Source organism: Cygnus atratus, chromosome 18 (assembly GCF_013377495.2).
Source record: "Cygnus atratus isolate AKBS03 ecotype Queensland, Australia chromosome 18, CAtr_DNAZoo_HiC_assembly, whole genome shotgun sequence".
NCBI lineage: Eukaryota > Metazoa > Chordata > Aves > Anseriformes > Anatidae > Cygnus > Cygnus atratus.
This window is the reverse complement of record NC_066379.1, coordinates 11,766,328-11,784,377: the sequence shown is the minus strand read 5'-3', so window position 1 is coordinate 11,784,377 and position 18,050 is coordinate 11,766,328. Positions and strand designations below refer to the sequence as shown.

At 64.3% G+C, this 18,050-nt stretch overlaps 1 protein-coding gene across 1 annotated transcript in view; it reads left to right on the top strand.

Annotated features, from left to right (window-relative positions):
* Positions 1–7,169: 7,169 nt before the first annotated feature.
* SDK2 (sidekick cell adhesion molecule 2) overlaps positions 7,170–18,050 on the top strand; it is a 46,864-nt gene continuing 35,983 nt past the window's right edge. Inside the window, exon 1 of the mRNA XM_035558765.2 lies at positions 7,170–7,276. Within this exon, the coding sequence (XP_035414658.1) occupies positions 7,198–7,276 (79 nt within the window). The 5' untranslated portion in view covers positions 7,170–7,197. The remainder of the gene's footprint in view (positions 7,277–18,050) is intronic.

Here is an 18,050-nt window from a genome sequence, read left to right as displayed (position 1 = left end):
CACGTCGGGGCTCTCCGCCTGCCTTTTGTGAGGCTGTTTGGGGCAGGAAGAAACATTTTGGTGGATCCGGGACCGGATTGCCTGCTGGCTCCTGGGGGCTGCAGGCGGTGAACCCCCGGGTAACCGGGGGGTGCTGGGGGCAGAAGCAGCCCCGTGGCTCTCCACCGCCAGCCCTTGCAGCGCAGTCCTGCCTCGACTGCTCCAGCACGGAGCCGTCTCCATTTCCTCGGCTCATTTTTAATGAGTCAGCAGTCGGTGCGCAGCCCGTCCCCCCCCGCCTGCCCCCACTCGGCTGCTCGCTGCGCGGGGTGACAATTGGCAGCAGATCGCATCGACAGGCTCTTATTGAGCGTAATTACTCGGCAGGAACCGGCCACGATCCATTTCCCACATGTCTGCGCACATCTCTGCGCCCGGCCCCGGGGGAACGTGGGGATGGCTCGGGGTGCACCCCCCTTGCCCAAAACCCAGCAGAGGGGAGAGCCGGAGGGGCGCAGAGCCCACCCGGCAGCACGGCCATCCTGCTGGGTGCTGGGCACGGGGAGGGGGCTGCGCAGAGCCCCCCCATGCCCAGGTTCCCCCGGGTCCTGATCCCAACCTGACTTTTTGCCAGTGCGCGCGGAATAATTCACTTTGAGGTTTTGCTGCTGTTAACAGGATTGATTGAGGAGCTGGTAACTGCATCTCCCTTAAATGCCCCTGGGGCTTTGTGGGCACGCAGGCAGGGGTAAGGAATGGCTGGTATTTGGGGTGGGGAGGCTCTGGGGGCCCCGCAAAGCAGCCTGCTCCCCTCCCCAGCTCCCCGCTTGTGCCCAGTCCCCTTTGCAGGTTCAGCAGCGCTGTGGCAGCCAGCTCCACCAGGCATGGCGATTCATGCTCAGCATTATTCATTATGCAAGCCTGTAAATATATTATTTACTATTTCTACTATTATTATCCATTATTTATGACCTAATCCTGTAGTGCTGGAAATCAGTGCAGCACCTGAAGTGCCCTGTGCTGGGAAAGCACCCACCAAGTGATGGAGAGCCCCCCGCACCGCGCCGGGCTGGAACACCGAGGCTGGGGTCGAGCCGGGCAGGCACAGTGAGGTGGGGGGGAGCTGGGGTGTGGGGGGCTCATGGGGGGAGGGTGGATGTGGCCTCGCTGGAGGAGATGGTTCCTGCAGTGGCAGCACGTGGAGAGCCAGCAGCGTGACCCACATTGCGCGGCGAGCAGGCGAGCGAGCCCCGCTGAGCGTCACGGCACACGAGGACACACGGGGCTGGACCTGATGGCCATGGGGAGCAGCCACCCACTTCGGGCATTCCTCTGTAGTTTTCTAACTACAGCATATCAGGGACCGAAACACTCTGCAGCCTACTGTGGGCGTGCAGCGGAAGGAGCCAGCAGCCCCCTGCCCTTGTTCCAGTCGGGGGCCTGATCCTGCCTGAGGCATGGCAGCGCCCAGCGAGGTCCCCATCCTTTGCTACGGCCTGTGACCCTGTCAGCGAGGGGACAGGGCTTCCCCTCCCCTCCATATCAGCCAGGGCAGGAGGCTGGCACAGGGAGATGCTGAGGGGCTGAGCACACAGGTGTGTTGCATCTCCCCGCTGAAGGCAGATGTATTAAGTGAGCCTGAGCCAGCAGGGCTTGGAGGTGCCTGCAAGGCTGGGGCCAGGAGCCTGGGAAGGAGCAGGCGCAGCTCTGCATAGAGCCCGGTGAGGACCAGTAAGAGGGGCTTTGGCTCTTGTTTCTCTCTTTGTGCTGCTGCTGTGAATTGGGGTGCCCAGGTGGGTCTGCGCGGCTCTGCGCACACTTCAGTGCGGTGCGGCAGATCCGAGGCCGAGGGGGTGCTGTAGAGAGCTTGGGTGGTTTTGATGCGTGCTCCCTAAAAAGGGAGCCGGCATCCTACCAAGTGCTTTGCTTTTGGGCGTGGTGAGTCCGTCAAAAATCCCTTCTCTGAGTGGGGAGCTGGGGGTCAGAAGTGTGGTTACTGCAGGTGCCCTGCCCAGGGGCACAGAGCCGGGGGGGCTCAGACCTGGCCTGCTCGTGGGGCTGCCAGCACACGAGGCTCAGCAGTGAGCACCTCTAAAACCTCACCTTGTGCATGCTGGCGATTAAGTGAGAGCCTTGGATCCAGCTCCCAGCAAACCCGGCCGGTCCCCAGCTGCTGTTAGCGAGAAGCACTCAGGAAGATGGCCTTTAAATGTTAAGCAACCATTTAAAATCAGCCAAAGCCTTTGTTTAAATTTTTAATCTCTTGATTTAAAAGTCAGCCTTGTGGCTGGGGCTGCTGGTGGAACCCAGTGCTGGCTCATGGGCATTTCTGTGCCGGTGGCTGTAGAGTGGTTTCACCTTCATCCTGCCCGCACGAAGAGGAGCCAGCTTTCCCCAAACCCATCCTGGGGGGCTCCTCTCAGCTCCTTGCAGCCTGCAGGAAAAGCACAGCTCAGCTTTGGGGTGGCGGAGGAGCCGTTGGCGTGTCCAAGTCTCAGCAGTGACTTTGGGGTGGGGAGCCAACCCCACAAAGCCCGTGTGCAGGGTGCTCGTTAGCCCTAATAACAGGGGAGGGCTGTGGGGCTCGTGGTCCCTGGGCTGCAGTTTGGGCAGTTTGCTTTAACGTGGGCATGTTCAGAAATGCTTCTGCTCCCCAGTGGCTGCTCCAGAGGAGGATTTCTCCCTGGTTGGAGAAGGGCTGAAGAGTTTGGAGCTGTTGGAGCAGTGCTTCCCTGCCGTGGGGCTCAAGAAGCCCCCTACCTGCCGCAGCACTGGGGTCCTGCTGGGCTCCCGAGCCCCCTGCTGCCCTCCCCATGGGGAGAGGGGCTGGCGGCTGCCCCCCTGCCCTGCCCTGAGCTGCGGGGGAGCTGATAAAAGCTCTGTGCTGGAGCGAAGGCTCCTGTTCGTGCCTGCTTCCCAGCGGAGCACGGCTGCGGGGATGAATGCTGCCTCCTCTCGCATCTCTGGCACGGTGGGGACTGACGGCGTGAGGGTGGAGCGGAGCTGTGGCGGCTGCGGAAATGTTTCCCTGCTCCGGGGAGTTTCTGGCTCTTCCTGGCTTGTTCCCAAACCACTGCTCACCATGGGGAGAGAAGGATCCTGCTCAGAAATGGGGCAGGAAGATGTCTCTGCTTTGCTCTGCCAGCTCTGCAGCCCCTGCACCGAGCATGGGGATGTGCGGCTCAGGGAGGGTTTGAAGGAAGGTCTTAATTGGGCTGAGACACCCCAAGCAGCTGATGCTGGGAGAGAGCTCCCGGCTGAGAAAGGGAGCAGAGCTGGCAGGTAGAAGGCATTCACTCCTCTTGCTATTCCTTCTCCTGGTATTTTATTTTAAAGTCATCAAATATTAAAGATGTTTCTGCTCTGAGCCGCTTTGGAGGCCCCTTGCACAGCATCCGGGGGCAGCGTGGAGCCCCGTTTGATGCCCTTCAGTGGGAGGCAGCTTCAGTCCTGCTGAGAGCGGAGCATCTGCTGTGTGCAGCCCTGCCTGGGGGCTGGGAAGCCATCCCGCAGCCCGAGGTGCGCGGTGGCTGCCTCGCCCCATGCTGCCTGGGCTCTCCTGGGGAGCAGGGAAGTGCCCGAAGCCCAGCTTTAAAGAGAGGAGCTAGCAGATCAGAGTCTGCTCGTGGTCTGCTGAACCACCTTGAATTCACCCCTCCAGGAGAGCAGATGCTTCTGGAAAAAAACAGAAAAACAAAACACAACTTCCAATCTTAATTACAAAGGAGAACTATCGGGGAGCCTTGCTGCAGCCAGTCAGTTATCCTGGCTGCTAGGAACGTGCACCTTATTGCTAGTCTGGGTATGTCTGGCTTCAGCTTCTGCCGGTGGGAGCTTGTTATACCTCTATCTGCGAGACTGCACAGCCTCCATTATCCAATTTCTCTGCCCTGCGCCGGTGCCGACAGCCTGTGGTTACATCTGCCGCCTCTCCCCTCGGATGGCAGGAGAGGGCTGAGGGGCTTCCAGCCCCTTTCTGGGGCTCTGGGGGCCCTGGGTCCCCATGGCACTCGGGGACAGGAGGTGGCACGCTGCTTTCCTGCTCATGGAGCTGTGCCGAGAGAGCTGGGGCCTCGTCTGAGGAAGACAAGGGGTGCCGAGGACGGCTGAAGGAAGCTCTTGGCTGTTGTCCTGTAGCCTTTGGATAGTGCTGACTCTTGGTCCCCAAAGCGCCTGACATCTGAGCAAAGACTTCTACATTTCAAACAGCCTTGATCTTTTTTTGGAACTTGCCTTGGTTTCAGATGAGTTTTTTAATTCAAGCCTAGCGACGTATTTTGGGTTTGACTTTGATGCGCCCTCTTCAAGCAGGAGGCAAAATAACAGCTTTCAGTTCTACAAATAGGCCTGAGGCTGCCTTCTGCTGCCTGTGGGGCTGCGCAGGGCAAACCCCTCATTAGCAGAGGCCCCAGGCAGCAGCCGGTGGCCGTGGGGCTTCTGTTGGGGGCTGGAGCCCCCTGCTCTGGGAGCCAGGGACGGGGATTTCTAGAGGGGAGCTCAGAAATTCACCCTCCCCCGATGTGCACTTGGAGACCTGCGCCTTTTCACCTCTTCCAGAATAGTCTCGGAGAGGCGAGAGTCATGCAACCGGCTTGCAGCTGGTCTGTGTGCGAGCCTCACCGTAATTACAAGTGACACTGCCCCGAATCGTAGCTCAGGAGCTGGGATGCTTCATAGGCCACGGGATGTTGCTGGAGGATGAGGCCAAAGCTGATGTGAGATGGAGAGATGGGGCGGGTGTGCACAGGGGTGCACAGATATCACCCAGTCTGTGTTAGGGTCATAGGGAGTGGGGCAGTATGGGTGCCACCCGAGCTGGGTGCCCTCTCTGCGGTGTACCAGCATTGCCCAGGGAAGGTGTCAGCTTTTCCAGCCACCCCTGGAAACAGCTACGGGGCTGCGTGCGGGAACTTGCTCCTGCTTGGATAAATCTGGGCAGAGGAGAGCTGGTATGGAGCAGGCAGTGCTGGGTGGGAGTGTTTCTGTGAGATCAAAACTCTTCCAGTCCGCCCGGGTGGCTGTGGGGAACCAGGTACCTCTGAGAGTAAGTAATAAAGGGCTCGCACCTTGGCAAGATTAATTGTAATAACCATAAATCAGTGCTGGCAGCAGGGGCAGGTGCTGAATTTATGGCCCTGGAGACAGGAATTCCTGTTCTTTCAGGAACAAAGCCCTGACCCTGCGGGGGGCTGGGAGCGTGCTGAGCGCTATCGCGGCTGCTCCCTGCTGCAGCACGTGTTAGTGCTGCGGGACCGGGCTCCAAGCCCACCGCAGGGTCCTGTGCTCGCCCCTGGCAGGGCAGCCTTCCTCCCCGCTGGTTCCAGCCCCCGTGCTGGGGAACACCTCCTCGAGGGGCGAGCCAGGCTTGCAGCCTCCCACAGCACATCGATCCCTGTCGTCTCGGTTGAGAATGCCAGCCACGGAACTGATTAATGCTGGGGTGGGCAAGTGCTGGGTTATTGTTCAGTCTCGCCTCGAGAGGTCGATGGGAAATTTGGCAGTAGCTCTCCAAATACGCAACATGCACACAGGCGTTGTCCCCCTGAGCCCTGTGCATGATTTACATCTGAGCCTATATCACGTAGTGAAAATGCATGCCGGTGCCCAGGCACCAACATGCAGTTGTATCAAGGCTTGTGTGAGAATGCTCCCCCTGTCCCTGCCCTGATTTGACCCTCTGGTGCTGGGCCTGGCTTCAGCCTAATCTGCTCGTGCTCTCACCCTGATCCTCATAGGTCCCTTGGCTCAAAGGTACTGCCTGTGCTCAGGAGGCTGATCCAGCATTCAGGGCAGATATTTCCTTCTGTGTGAATGTTTTAGGTCCTTAGGTGTTAATGCTCAGTAGCAGCCCTGACTGAGCCGCTCTCCCCCACCAAATGCAAGGCACCATACTGACATAAAGCAGTCATTTTTGAAGGATGTGTGATCAAGGCCTGATCCTGCTGGGAGATCTGGGCTTGAGGAGTTGCAGGATTGGGCCTGAAGAGGTGGTATGTTATCTGGGAGGTGCCGTTGGCTCGTCTCTGGGGTTAGAGCTTCTGTTTTTTCCAGAACCCTATACCATTTGCGTTGATAATCTTGTGGCAGCGAGTTCTCCTTTTGTGCTGTCTCGGGGCCCGCACTCTGTCCCCTTCCTGCAAAACGGGGACTGGGTGCAGATGCTGTGAGCGCTGTCGGGGGAGGGAAGCAGCGGGGAGAGGGGCGGCTCCAGGCGCCTGCCGAGGCGAAACCTGCGGAGGGGCTGCTCCTACTGCCGCCCCAGGCGGGGGCAGCGGGCTCGGCTGGACATTTTGGGGGGGGGGGGGGGGCGCACCCGCTCCGCACCAACCGGGGGCGGCCGGAGGGGACGCGCCCGCTTCCCCCCCCCCCCCCCACCCTCCGCGGCTCCGTGCGCGCCCGGCCGCGGCCGCTGGGTAGCGCTCGGAGCCGCGCCGACTCCCCGCCTCCCCTGCTCGGGCTGCCCCCAGGCTCCGCCGAGCCCCGCCGCCGCGGCTCACTCGGCCGCCGCGCCGCGCAGGAGGAGGAGGCAGCCGGCCGGAGCTCCCAAAGGGGTCGGCGCCGCGCCGCCAGCCCGCCCGCCGCGCCCCGCCGCCGGCTCCGAGCGGGACCCCGCGCCGCTGCGCGCCGCCGCCGCACTTTCCGCGGCTTCCCCCGGCTGCCGGGGCGCGACGGGGGGGAGAGACGCCCCCAGCCCCCCCGCCCCATCGCCCGGAGCCGCCGAGGCGGGGATGTCCCCAGCAGGGAGCTGAGCGCTGGGGAGGGGCCCCCTGCAGCCCCCCGCCCCCGGACCCCAAACTTTGTGTTTTTTGTGTTTTTTTTTTTTTTTTTTCTTTCCCTGCGGCTGCGGTGTGCTCGGCTCCGGGAGCGAGCCGCGGGAGCGGCTCCGGCCCCGATAGTGCCTGGGGACGCAGAAAGGGCCGGGGGCGGACAGCCCAGCGCTTCCCACCGCCTCCCCTGACGAGGGGCTCGGCTGCCGGCCCCGCTCCGGATTTTGAGGGTCCCGGCTCTGCACGCCCCCCGGGGAAGTTGGACACGGCGGGGAGCTGCCTGCGGAACCCCCCCCGCCCTGCCGGGAGCCTTGCCCATCGCCTTCGCCTCCCCCCGAGCAGCGCTGCTGGGGGGGTCCCTGCGCCGGGGGGGGCCGGAGAGCAGCGGGGGCTGGCGCGGCAGCCGCCCGGATTATAAAGTCGGGGAAGTTGCCCCCGCCTCGGCGGAGCCATGGCCCGGCTCGGGAGCTGGGCGCTGCTGTGCTTCGTGGTGCTCGCCCTGCCCGGCCCCCCGGGAGCCGGAGCCCAAGGTAAGGGGATGCGAGGGGGGGTCCCGGCGCGGGGTGCAGCTTCTTCACCCCCCAGCTCCCGCTTTGATGCTGGAGGTGGAGCAGGAATGGGGGGCGAGGGGGTCCCGGCGTTGCTCACCCCTTCAGCCGAGCCCACTGAGGTGGGAGCTCCGGGGAGCCCCCAGTCTGCCCTGGGAAGTTTGGGTGTCAGCCGGGGGGGCGGGGACTGAGGCAGCCTCGGAGCGAGGAGGGGGCACAGCCCCGGCGGTGCTTAAGGAGCCCCCCAGGGGCTGGTGCCCAGGGCTGAAGGGTGCGGAGCGCAGCTCGGTGCCTGGTGAGCAGCACAGCTCTGCTCTGCCTCCTCCTCCCCCCTGCCCCATAACAGCCCCTGCTCTGGGGGTAGGAGGGAAATTTTGCTCCGAGCATGGGGTAGAGACTGCACCGGCCTGTTCCGGGGGGGCTGAGCACCCTCCAGGGACAGCGCAGGGCGAGGGCACCCATTTCACCCCCTCCCGGGGGACCCCACTTGTGTGGCAGGACCTGGGGCACAAGTTTGGGAGCTCCCAGGGAGCAGCTCTTGCACTGGTGTTGGTCCCATCGACCTCCAGCCGGCTGGTTGGGCTGGGCAGGGTGCTGGGGCTGGAGGGGGGGGTTGCATCCCCAAGCCCCCATGGGTGCCCTGGGGCTCCTCGTGCACCCAGCCGGTCCCTGGGGCGAGTTGGTATCGCTGGGCAGGGCGAGCCCTGTCTGCTCGTCACCTCTGGGGCTCTGGCGTGGCACAGTCTGGTTTTAGCTGCTCCGTTACCCTAGAGAGAGGTAGAAATAGTTCCTGGCCCTTTGGGGTGCGACTGGGGTTCAGGGGTGCGAGGGGGGGCCCTCCTGGAGTCCTGCCCCACCCTAGCAGAGAGGATCCCCATGAGGATGAGGAGGAAGGTCCTGCCTGGAGGGCTGCAGTGCAGCTGCCTCCGTCCCCACTGCTTGGACTGAGTGGATCCAGGCTGCAAAATGGGGGGGGGGGGGGGGGGCACAGTGGGGTGCAGCGCTGTGGCTCGGGGGTCCCTGCCGGTGACATTTCTCGCCCTTGTTTGCAGCAGTGAGTGGAGCCAGAAGTCCCTGTGCGTTCCCGTCCTCCTGCTCCCCCTGAGCCTCCCCTAGCACTGCTATAATTTCTCAGTAATTAAGTTCAGAACATAACATCTAAAGCGGCAGTATATTATCCGGGCAGGCCCTGTGTGGGGAGCTGTGAAGGTCTCTTTGATTGATTCACTCCCTTGCTGAGTTTCTCTCCTCCTGGCTGGCGTCTCCAGCTTGCGAGTCCCCCACGGTCCGTTTGTTCCTGGCTGCGGGATGGGCTCCTGGCGGGACCCGCTCCCCTCCTGTTTGTCTGGGGGGGCTGCAGGGGCTCCTCGGGGGGGGCCATCCATGCCTCAGCCGTGCCTGGAAGCGAGGGGAAGGAGCTTTTCCTGGAGCACGGTCTGGGCTTTGCCTCTTCTCTCCCTGCAGCGCGCCGCACGTCCTGGCGGGCAGCGTGACATTGCGCTGCGTGGCGGCCGGCAGCCGCTGCCTGCGACGGAGCAGCGCGGGGAGCGTCGCCGGCCTGGCGCGTGCCTGTCCCCCGTTACGGGCTCGGCAGAGGCCCTGGGGACACGCGGGCAGGGTCACCTCCCCGGCTGCCGTTCCCCGCGTGCGGGGGCTGAGGACGAGCATCGCTGCAGCCCGTCGTGGCCAACTGGACGCCGGGGTGGAGGAGCTGGAGGAGGAGCGGCCCCACGGGCGCGATGCCCGCGTCGGCTCAGCCCCGCTGCGGTGGGGCAGGCGGGGAGCACGGGGTGGTGCCCTGCGGGGACAGCTCGGTGCGGGCACCCCCGGAGGGCTGGCGGCCCCACGGCCAGGCCGGGAGCGGAGGCAGACACACGCTCTGTGCGGGTGCTATTGATTCCGGCAGCCGAGGAAAATGGGATCGATAGAGATGGAGAGCAGCGGGGGAGGAGGGCGCGAGACCTTCCCGGCCGGGGCGCCGAGCTCCCCAGGCGCAGGATGAAACGCTTTTAATACCTGCAGTTACTAAAACAAAGGCTCCGTACCGCTGGGAAGAGATGGGATGGAAGTTTAATTACAGCCTGGCTGCGCCGCGTAATTATTAATTACCCATGGCAAAAAATAACTTATTGATTAGGGCCCTCGTGCTAATTACCCGGAGGCAAATGCGGTGCTGGTGGAAGGCTAATCAGTCAGCGCTGCCCGGGCGGGAGCTGTGTCGCAGTGCGACCCTCGCAGGGGGTGCGGGCAGGTTTTGTGGCCCCCAGGGATGCAGTTTTCCCTCCCCTGGGGCTGGGGGCGCAGCCCAGGACCCCCCGCACAGGCACAGCGGCTGTAATGGGATTGAGGAGGCTGCGGCCAGTCCCAGGAGGGATTTGGCAGGCTTAAGGTTCCAGACGGGATTTGGGGCAGGGGCCTGAAAAGGCAGCCAAAGAGGCTTATTAGGGGCTGGAGTGGAGGTGCGGCTCCTCCTGGCACCCACGCGTGGATCCTGGGCACATCCGCACGCACGGAGCCTGCGGAGCAGAGCTGGAGGGGAGCAGCCCCAGCCCCTTCCTGGGGATGTGACAGCGGCGACGGGCTCGTGCCAGGCACGGCAGGACTCAGGGCTCGTGTGAAGGTGTCTTTATCCATGAAAGGGTCCCTGTGGGGTTGGTAACACCCAGCTACAGAGTGGCAGTCACCAACCCAGGGCTGGCCAGGATGGGGCTGGCACCCACCCACCACCATGCTGCCCCCGGAGCACCGGGTGCCTTTTTCTCTTGGGCTTTCCTTGGGCCAAGCCCCGTGCAGCAGGGCAGGTCGGTGTGCATGGTGCTGGGGGGGCGGTGGGGCAGGGACGGCCGAGCGTGGCTGCTCCTGCGCCTCCTCCCCTTCCCCGTGAGCTCGGCTGCTGCTTCAGCCGCTGGCCTCGTGCAAAGCTCCGGCTCAGGAAGGAAAGTGGCTTTTAGGGGAGAGGAAAGGGAGATTAAAATTTGATGCTTCTTTGGAAGCCATTAGTGGCCAGGCGCAGCAATGAAATTTTGATGACCCGATAACCGTGCACAGGAGGGATGCGATCCGCTCGCGGGCAGCCCGGGTCGCCGTGCCTGGTGCCCTGGTGGGTCCCTGCAGGGTTGGGGTGCAGGCACGGCTGCTTGCTCGTCCCCCCCTTTGCACGGAAGCCCCTGTGCCGGTGTGTTTGGGTGCGTTAGGGCGGCTGAGCTGCCCCTGCCCAGCGGTGCCGGCTGTGCGCGCCCCATCGAGTGCTGCCCGTCCCTTAATGTCAGGGACCGGGCTGCGGTGGTGTTTTTGCTCAGTGGGAGCAAGTGAAGGAGCTCGAGGAGAGAGGGAGGCAGGCAGGCAGGTGGATGCAGGCTGCTGGTGATCCTGGGAAAACATTGATAATTAAACCTGGGAGGAGGGAGGCTGGCTCACGGGCTGCAGGCGGGGCGGGTGTGATGAGGAATGACCCCGCGTCTGCCTTTGTGGGTTTTTATGAACTGTGTCCTTGTCCCCAGCCCAGCTGCTGTGGCACTCGGGAGTCCTGTGCTTGCGGATCCGCCGGGAATGGGGCAGCTCCAGCAGCTTCTGCCCGGGGCTGTGAAGCCTGAGGTGCTGCTTTGCCCCGTTGGGACACCCCCTTCCCAACCCAGTGCGGGAGGGGAGCGCCCGTCCTCCTCTTCCCCTGTCTGGAGCTGGTCCCTGATGGTGGTTCCTACCTCAGGATGAGCTCCAGCCACAGCACGTTATGTAGGTCCTACATAAACAGTCGCTGGTGGCTGCGTTGATGTTTGCAGCAGCTGTGCAGGCTGGTGCCTGGGGAAAGCGAAGCGCTGCTCACATCGGGCTGCGGAGCTGCATGGGAGCAAATCCCTCGTGGTGCTGGGTCCCAGCTGGGTGGGTGAGCAGCGGGTGTCCATGCCCATGAGCCCTCGTTACCTCCCTGAGCTCGTTAGCAGGCTGCGTGTCATTGGGTGAAAAATGGTCAGTGCTGGGCCAGGAATAAATATGCTGCTGTCAGATGTGATGTGATCGCGCTAACGAAGGGCGAGCTGAGCCCCACTGCGGCTGTGGGGCAGGGCAGAGGGGCCGGTGGTGCTCTGCTGGTGCCACGCAGCTCCTGTGCGTGGTGCTGGGCTGTGGCTGTCCAAAGTGTGTTCACCCATGGGGATCTGGCACCCTTGTGGGGATCAGAGCAGTGGGTGCAGGGGACAAAGGGGCGTCCTTGGGAGCTCCTGGGGAAGGACAGGCCAGGGTGGGAGCTGTCCTGTGCAGGGGAGCACTGCGTGGAGCTGCTGGAGGGGGCACGGTGTCACGCAGGGGCTGGAGATGTGGTGGCAAAGCCAGGTACCCCACCCAAAATCCCTAGGCATGCTGCTTTCTGTTCTGGGGGGTCCCACCCTTTGCTTCACCAGAGCCATCCATGGCCGTGGGTCTGGATTTGGGGCAGGATTTTGTCAACTCACCCTGCTAGCAAGCAGGAATGTGCCGGCAGCGGCTCCCTACTGCGCTGGTCCCTCCTGGCATCCCTTGCTCCCCGGGCATGCCGGCGATGCCGCCTGCAAGGGCATGGCCCCGGGCACCCCTCCGGTGAGCTGGAGCCAGCTGCTGGGAGTGCATCCCCCCCCCTTGCTCCCAGCAATGGTTTTGGGGCGCATCCATCCCCTACTTGCTCCCACCCCCCCCCCCGTTTTGCTCCCAGGGATGCATCCTGCTGCTGCCACCTCCCTCCCCAGCCCCCGCAGACCACCTGCCCGCGCCCCCTCGGCGGCCCCCTCCCTTTGCCCCCAGCCCCGCGGGGCGCAGGAATGCCTGCGCCTGGAAAAGCTGCGCCGGGGCTCGGGTTGCCTGGGAACTGGGTAACCTGATCCTTGGGAACGGGGCCGAGGGCAGGGGACATTCCCTCCGCAGCTGGTCCCCGGCCCCCTTTGTCTCCCCTGCTCCCATGGGGCCAGTTGCGCCCTCGGTCCCCCCCCCAGGAACGGGGAATGTGGGTGCAGGGGGGCTCCCAGGCTGTGCTGTCCCCGGGGATGCTGTGACTGGCAGCCACCGGCTGCTCCGGGCTGCCACCTCCCCGCACGGATCGGTGTCACCTCCTGGCTGGTGGCCACCGCGGGCCGGGGACGGCCCTGGGCACGGTGGCCAGCTGCCGCCACGTGCCAGCAGCTGAGCGTCCCGACTGGGAGCGGGGACAGCATGATGACAATCCCAGGAATGCCAGAACCCGTCCCCGTGCCAAAGCCACCCTCGCTTCCCTCCCCGGCAGCCTTTTTGCTGTCACTGTCCCCATCTCGCAGCACGACAGCTGTCCTGAGCGCTGGGGAAACTGAGGCAAGGGGGGGGAGGCTGGGCGAGGTGGGGACGGGGACAGGGGTGCTCTGAGCCCTGGGGCTGCTGGCCAGGCCGGTGTCACCCTGCCGTGCCCCCTGGGGACGGGCTCCGCTGCCCGGCACGGGCACACACGTGAGCGGCTCCGTCGGCTCTCATCCATCACCGCCCGCCCGCACGGAGACGCCGAGGCCCCTGGTGTAGGGAAACCTTGATGGGTTTGACCATTAGCAGGAAGAAACCACGGAGCTAATTTTAGCTGCGATAGCTAATTGCTTTTTTGTGCTGCTGGGTGAGGAGGCAACAACCTGCGAGTCCTCGGCTGTAACCTTGAGCCCTCCTGCCTGCGTGCCGGGGTCCTGTGGGACGTGGGGGCGGTCACGGGGGGCACCGATTCACGTGTGGGGGTTCGCCAGGGAGCGAAGCCGGGTGCCGCAGGGCTGGGGTGCGCTGGTTTGCATGGGCAGGTGTCCCTTGTGCCCCTTGGGGAGCGGGGATGTGTGTGGCATTGAGGGGGAGGCCCCTGCAGGCGGTCCGGGGCCGGTGGGAGACGTGGGCTGCGTGGCGGCGTGCCCCAGCGCTCAGCACCATCGCTGCGTTCGTGGCTCACAACAAGGTGATGAAGGCAAATGCTATTTTTAGAGCCCTTTAATTGATCAGGGCGTGCGTGCCTGCTCCTGGGCACGTGAATCGCCCAAGCCGGCAGGCATTTCCCCGGGGTGACTGGGGCTGAAGTAGGCTTGGGCTCCTGTGCCGCGTCTGCAGGGCTGGGGTCCGTGTACCGGGCTGCCCGGAGGAGCCTGGCCCCAGCGTGTCCCCGCTGTGCTCCCCAGGGCCAGGTCCTGGTTCACGGGGGGGTTGCCTGAATTAAGAAACTGGGCTGAATGTAGGCCAAGCGCTGGGCATTAACCGGGGTTTGGTGTCATCGACATCTTGTTCGTTGCCCTCCTTCGGGAACTGATCCTCCCGGCGGGGAGCGCCGAGCACTGGGACGTGCTGGTGGTGTCCTGGGGGTGTCCCTGAAACTGCGGGGTCAGCGTGGGGGGACACGGGGGGTTTCCTCGTCCTCCTCCTCGCCTGGGCTTGGAGCACAGGGTCCTGGGGGAAGGGGACGCGGGGAGCAGCTCCTGCAGGGGCACGGTGCCGGGGTGGGAGCGGGTGCGGGAATGCTGCCGGGTGCCTGGGCCCTGATGGATGGAGGGGGCTGGGGCGGTGCGGCGAACACAATAGCTCTGGTTTCAGCAACCCGCCTCCTGCATGCCTGAAAAACAGCTGATGGCCATGGAGGGGGATGAAATGGGATTAGCTGCTGATTCCAAAGGGAGCACGTCCTGCCGAGCCGGACAATGCGCCCGCTGTCCCCCGCCTCACGCCTCGGCGATCCAGGCCCAGCTGAGAGAGGGGCTTGGCACAGGTTCCCCAGGGTGGGTGCCTCCTGCCCTGGCTGTCCCCAGCATCCTTGGGGGCTGCCGAGTCCCCAGCACCACTGCGCTCTGGTGCAGGGCAGGCTCCCGGGGTGCTTGCGGGGTGCAGCAGGGTTGGGGCTCAGCCTGCCCAGCACAGCCCGGAGGGGCCATGGTTCATCTTCTGCCCCTGCAGCAGCACTGAGTGGGTCCTGGGGACCAGGGGACCTCATTCTGCCTGTGCTAGGAGCTGGGGCCATCCTGTCCCAGCAAACGGGAATGCTTCGTCCCCCCCTCTGGAGCCCCGCAGCCAGGATGGAGAAGCAAACCTGGTGGTGCGAGGCGCTCTGCAGGGTGGGTGGCTGCAGCCCCCGCGTGTCCCCCGGGTGTGGGGCCTTTGGGGGTGCAGGGAGGCGGGCACCGAGGGGACCCGGGGCAGGAGCTGCGCGTGGTCCCAGCTGCAGCGCTGCCGGGGCGCGTGTGCGCGGCGCGCTCAGTGGAGTGAATTGATGTTTATTTTGATAATGAGTTCTCAATGCATTCGCAAACTAATAAAATCAACTCATTAGGGTGGTATGTTTAATTCAAAGCTCCGCTGTTGGGAGAGCCCTCCCCGGGGGCTGCCAGCAGGCGCGGAGCACCCAGCCTCTGCCTGCACACTGGGTGCAGGAGGAGGAAGGTGATGGGCGCCTTCATCTCCCTGCGTTCGTCGTTTTGCTTGCTTGCACCAGGGAGAGAGGGGCTGGGAGGGCAGCGGCAGGGAGCCGAGCTGTGCAGTGGAGGGTGGAAATAAGGCACGCGCTCTGAGCAGGGGAAATAAGCCGCCGAGCCCTTCACCTGGGGCGATGGCAGAGCCTCGCTCGCTTGGCTTCTCCCCCATAAGCCGCACGTCAGGCTGGGCAGCGGCGCTGGCTCTGCTGCTGGAATCGCTGGCCTGGCTCCGCAGCGCTGGCTGTAAAAGCCCCTCTGGCTGAGAGAGAGCCACAAGTGTGTAAATAAGTGCAATAACCGGAGTTCGCTTCTCTGCCCTGGAAAGCCAGGGCTGTCGGGAAGGGCTGGGGGGGGGCTGCCAGGCTGCGAGCTGTTCCCGTCCCTCGCCTGCGAACAAGGGCGTCTGGAGAGGAAAGCTTTGGAAAAGGCTTTTTCCAAGGAAAAAGTCTGCTTGCGCTCATGCTACAGTTATTTATGTTTGAAGTGAGCAATGCGATGACTAATTAATAGTCTGAATAAATGATATCTGGATGGGCCCCCAGTAAATCCCTGCCTGCCTGTCCCAGCTGTGCGGTGCCTGCTGGCTTGGGGGATGGGGACACGGGCAGGGGACCTCGGCCACCAGTGGCTTTGTCCCACTCAGCGCTGGGGGGGCCGTGGGGAGCTGGTACAGCCTTTTCGGTCCCGCAGGCCTGGCGACTTAATTGCGTCAGCGCCCTGGGAAAGGCTGAGTGGGGTTTTTCTTGTGGTTTCTGCCTTCTGTTTTTCTTTCCCTGTCGTATTTTTTCCGTTGGGAAATGCTGCCTTGTGTAGGCTTCGTGGTGAGCCTGGAGAGCGGCTGGCTGGCTGCGAGGGCGGTTGCAGGACCAGGGCTGTGCTGAGCATCCTGCACGGCCAGGGGGTGCGGGGGGCTTTGGGAGCTCGGGGACTCATCCCGCAGAAGTGAGGGCCCAGGCACTGCCGAGGAGCCCCATCGGCTGCCGTGTGTCAGCCAGGGCTGCTCACGGCCTGGGCTTGGCGGTGCCTTTGCTTTCCTGCCCCTCACCGGCCGCAGTGGCCCTGGGTCCGCGGTCTGGCTTTTGGGGCCAGGAGCCACTGCTGCCCTCCAGAAACACCTGGAGGATGCGCTCGGTGTGCCCCGTGGGGCCAAATCCAGCCTGCAGCTGTGCTGGGCTGCACCGGGCTCGTGTGCCATCCGTGCCACGGGGACGTGTCCGTCCTCGCCCTCTCGCTGTGCCGGGGTCGCTCCCGGGGAGCCAGCGGCGCGACCCGGCCCCTCTCCGGCAGAGCCCTGGTGGCGTTGAGTCACCTCCCGGGTGTCCGTGACTCACAGCAGTGACCCAGATTCGGAGGAGCTCAGCAATCGCAGCGTCAGGAGGATTTGTGGCCTCGGAAGGAGTTTGCTGGGGAAGGAGTTTTGGCCGGAGCCCGGCAGCTTGTTAAGTGGCCCCAGCTGGGGACAGGGCTGTGCCACGCGTGGGGACGTGCTGCGCTCGGAGGGGACAGGATAGCTACAGCTTGTGGGGACACCCAGCTGTGCCCCCCAGAGCTGGGCAGCCCCTGGGCTGGGTGGGCTGCAGCGCCCTGTCCCCCTGCTGAGCCCCTGTCCCCATGCTGAGCCCCGTCCCCACGCGTTGTCCCCTGCACGGTGCTGATGGATTCAGGGGGACGTGTGGCTGGAGCAGGGAGGGGACATTGGAGGTGGCTCCCGTGCTGATGCGGGCTGACAGGGGAGCAGGACAGGAGTGCTGACGTGGCCGTGGGGACGCTGGCATGTGCTGGGCACCTTGTGGTGGGGTGCGCGGGGCACGGAGCCAGCCTTGGGCAGGGGGAACGGGGCAGTGGCTGACGGGGACCTTTGCTGTGTGCAGGGGACCTGATATGGGGCTGGTACTGGGGGGCCACTGGGATCAGGGCCAGGCAGCCGGGTTCACAAATTTGGAACCAAGCGATAGGGTCCGTGCTTTTGGGGCTGGGGTTTGTGGATTTGGGGCTGGGATCGGGGCCAGGCACCGAGGGCTGTGCGCATGGAGCTGCGCAGCGTTTTGGAGCACAAAGCTCGGCTTGTTGGCCCCCCCCCGGGCTCAGGGGCTGGGAACGCACAGCGGTGCCGTGTGTGCACTCCTTGTTGGGGCTTCCCACACGGGGAAATGTTGTTTTTTCCAGCCGGAGCTGCCGGTCCGGGCGGGCAGAGGGGCTGGGTGTGCGAGGACAGGCAGGGCTGGGCACGCACACAGCCCCGCTCTGTTCCCTCAATGAGGTGCTTGCTGTTCCCTGGCCAGGGCTGGCGCCTCTCCCTCCTCTCTGTGGGGGTCTCGGGCTTTACCTGGCCCCCGTGGGCACCGAGCTACCCCCAGCTGGGTCCCCGCTGCCAGGGCTGGGCACTGGGGGTGTCCCAGGCCACCATCCTTGGGCAGGGGGCTGGGGGCTAAGAGGGGGCGATGCTGGCATGGCCTCAGCTCTGCAGCTTGGGGCACAGGGGGAGCTTCCCCAGTCTGGGACCAGCTGGTGGCCGGGGACACGTGCTGGGAGCTGCGTGGGGCTTTGAAATGGGTCCTGGGAGAGGCTGCGAAGGGAGGTGGCTTTGGGAAGGGAGGTCCTGAGCGGGCACCGTGGTGCTGCGGGGCTCAGCACCCCTTTTGCAAGTGTCCCTCGTCCTGGGGGAGCCGTGCTCGCCTCTCCCCATGCGCCCTGTCCCCGGTGGGGCTTGGCCGGGCACGGCGAGGCCGCCAGCCCCCTGCAGCCGATGGCCTGTTGAGCCCTCCGAGAGCCCGGCTGCGGAAGAGGAGCTTGTTATGGAGCCATCCTGCTTTTAATTAACAAATTAAAATCCTAGTTAACAATCCAGCCCCAGGGCTGTTGGAGTCTGGGAGAAGCTGGAGCGTTTGTTATGGAAACAGCAGTTAATTAACAAATAAATAAATAAGTGTGGGCCTGGAGACAGATCTGCGGGAGGAGGAAGCGGGGATGGCAGCGGTCGGGGCGTCCTGCCGGCCTGGGGAGAGGCAGTGCAGGAGGAGGGTGTCTGTCTGTCCGTCTGTCCATCTGTCCCTCTGTCTGTCCTGGGGGGGTACCACAGCCCCGCTGGGCAGTGCTGACCCTGCTCAGAGCCGGCGGGTGCGAGGGGCTGGATCCTGGCTGTGCCACGACGTTTCTGGCCCCGTGCCGTGTCCCTGCGTTGGGCTTTGCAGGGGGCCCCAGCGGTCGCAGCCTCTCCGCACCCCAGGGCCGAGGCTGGGAGCTCCGGCGGCGATGGATGGAGGGTGACAGGGGCACAGCCGCTGCGCACTCGCAGGTGACACCGGTGCCATGCCGGGGCTGCAGGGGCCGTG